At 44.6% G+C, this 2,894-nt stretch overlaps 1 protein-coding gene across 1 annotated transcript in view; it reads right to left on the bottom strand.

Moving 5' to 3' along the window:
- The window catches only part of H257_11231 (hypothetical protein), a gene marked incomplete at both ends in the record, with an annotated part of 12,282 nt that extends 11,707 nt beyond the window's left edge, over positions 1–575 (bottom strand). Inside the window, one exon of the mRNA XM_009838111.1 lies at positions 27–575. Within this exon, the coding sequence (XP_009836413.1) occupies positions 27–575 (549 nt within the window). The remainder of the gene's footprint in view (positions 1–26) is intronic.
- Between the last annotated feature and the right edge of the window lie 2,319 nt (positions 576–2,894).

Here is a 2,894-nt window from a genome sequence, read left to right as displayed (position 1 = left end):
GGGCAAGGAGTGCTGATGTCCGGCACAGCCTCGGTGTTGATTGGGGTAGCCTCCTCAGTGGTGACAGGGGTAGCCTCGGTGGTGATAGGGGTAGCCTCCTCGGTGGTGATAGGGGTAGCCTCCGTGGTGACTGGCTTGGGGGTGTGGTTGGAAGGGCAAGGAGTGCTGATGTCTGGCACAGCCTCGGTGGTGATAGGGGTAGCCTCGGTAGTGGTAGGGGCAGCCTCGGTAGTGGTAGGGGTAGCCTCGGTGGTAATAGGTTTCGAGGTGATTTTGGGGCGGCACTTGGGGGAGCTGTCTGCGATAGTCGTGATCTTTTGGACGCCTGGCAACGCAGCGAGGCTTTTGATTTCTGCCTTGATCAAGTCGTTGCAAAGAAGTACAAGTTCATTTTCAAGGCCATTGCATTTGGCCCAGTCGAACACGGTAGGGTCCTTTTGCACGTTCAAATCATCAACGGTCACAGCCACAGAAGCGGTGGACGTTCGCTCGAGCGATCGAAATACGCTGGGCCATATTTTATCCTGGGTGGCCACGGCGACGGCCACGACAGACAAGACGACAGCGATTTTCATCGTCTGAGTCAATTCGAGAATGAGAGGAACGAGTCATAAAATGCTAAGGGCAGAGGTGGCAAGGTAGCAGCCACCACCATGAGGTTGCACATTCACTTGGTTCATGTACCCACGGCTGATGGAGGATCCTCAGCAGTCCCAATGAAACCAATGTGGGACGCTCCCATGTGCCAAGAGTAGGGTCGAATAGGAATATCGTCACTGAACAGGTGACATGTCCAGGTTTGTGGGTAGGCACAGCGAGGCAATTTCCTCACGCAACGCGGAATTATAGTACATTCAAATGTATGTACAAGATCATATAGTATATAAGTTAAAGCATACGTACATAACGTACGTACGTGACATGACGGTAGCGTAGAATTACAAACGGCTGCCTGAGACAACAGCTTCCACGTTGACTATTCAATGGTATTTCTGTACCAAAATAGGTTTTGCCCAGTATGTCAAAAAGTTTTGCCACGTCGAAAGGATGTCGACACGTAAGGACCCCACAAAGAATCTAATATGTGAATAATGCATCGTTCCTAGCATGTATTGATTGGGTGGCAACATTTCTTTTTGAGTAGTACAAAGTGGGAAGATATCGAAGCTTGTGGATGGATGACTTGGCCATGAACGATTTCGTGACACAATGTGGGAGAAAGTCTAGGGAGTCATGTGCTGACCATGTGGCCGCCCGAGGGATTATCAGATTTCAAATGGTTATGGATTTACAGTAGTAATGATTTCTGGACTTTGATGATTGCATTCCAGTCGGATACTGGTACAATTCCCCGATTAACAGGTGATTCACTGTCAGTTAACCCCGGGGATTTGGCATTATATCTACTCGCCGTGGGTAGGATGGAATCCCAGGTTATAGGGCTACTAATACGGTCTAGTATAGCGTATTTGGATGGCATAATTCCCTTATTCACAACAGTATTTCGAGTCAAAACAAGTGTGGGACTGTTTTAATCGGGGAATTGCTCCTTGGAACGAAACCTTGGGGTATCAGAGTCGTTTGTATTTGTTGTCTCAGGGAAAAAGTGTAAGCAACTCTATCAACAATTGGGTCGTACAAATATGTGCGCATAACGTTGTACATGTACCTGTAAAACGAACTCAAACGTTACTATTAATACTTCGAAGTAGTACTTTGTATTCGACTCCTCGCGTCGTGTTTAGTATACTACAGTACTTATATGTATCTTCCTTTCGCTATCATGGCCCAACCTCGAGTAGGAAGGCGGATGATTCGCAGTCTAACACTGTGAGTTATGCGCTTCAACCAATGGCAGTACAAGGCGGATGATTCGCAGTATAACACTGTGAGTTATGCGCTTCAACCAATGGAGTACTACTAACGTTATCTAAGTTAAAGGACATATTCTGTACTGTGTACCTTTGGGCTACATTGCACCGGTATTGTATACCGCTTACGCTTTGGGCGCTGTCTTCTTATCGAAGTAATAATATTATTGTCCTTTGCACCTAATTTGGACAGGGTAGTTTATTGGAGAAATCGACTTGAAGCACATTTCAATACCGTGCAATGTATACTATACAAAAATTACATATAAAATGTTTGTCTGGGACAAGATATGGACCATATCTTTGAGCCAAACATGGCTGAAGTACCATTGGTTGGAATGTTGGATTGAAACAATTTCAAGGGCTCTTGGATTGGACTAGAAACTTCAACTTCTAAAACGAATGCATAGGTCTATTACTTCGAAGTACTAGTACTAGTAGTAGCAGTAACACACGCCGCTTCGCTTGTGTGCTGGCAAGAATAAGGAATAGTGCTTCGTGCATAAACCTTCGCTTGATTACTCGGAACAACTTCCATAATAACGATAACCGGGGCAAATTGCCAGTGGTTACAGTAGCCATCGCTAAAGCCCCCGGCAATGCGCCTAACCCATCACGAAGCAACCCACTAACTTACATTCGATTTTACACAGTGCAATCATAATGATGTAACAAACAGTGATTATAAGACTGCAAACTACTCTGACATTGATGCACCAACAACAGCCACCGCCACAACCCCCCGACGATGATTTCTTTGATCATTGACCCATGATTGAAAGATGATTGTTCAACTCTACAGTACATTAACGGTCGCTACAGTCGATCATTCGAAATTTATGGAATGTGTGTTTATCGAAATTACAAACTTCTTGATTAAACTATTGGCATCGTAACGTTAACGTTACAATCAAAACTGGGATGTGTGTTTTATCAAAATTTATCAAACGTCTTGATTAAACTATGGGCAACTTACAGTTACTTAACGGTTACTAGAACTCGAATGAATGTTTTATACATATT

The sequence above is a fragment of the Aphanomyces astaci genome, assembly GCF_000520075.1.
Source record: "Aphanomyces astaci strain APO3 unplaced genomic scaffold supercont1.33, whole genome shotgun sequence".
In the NCBI taxonomy this organism is placed as follows: Eukaryota; Oomycota; class Saprolegniomycetes; order Saprolegniales; family Verrucalvaceae; genus Aphanomyces; species Aphanomyces astaci.
The sequence above is the reverse complement of the archived record's forward strand: the minus strand, read 5'-3'. Positions and strand labels throughout refer to the sequence as shown.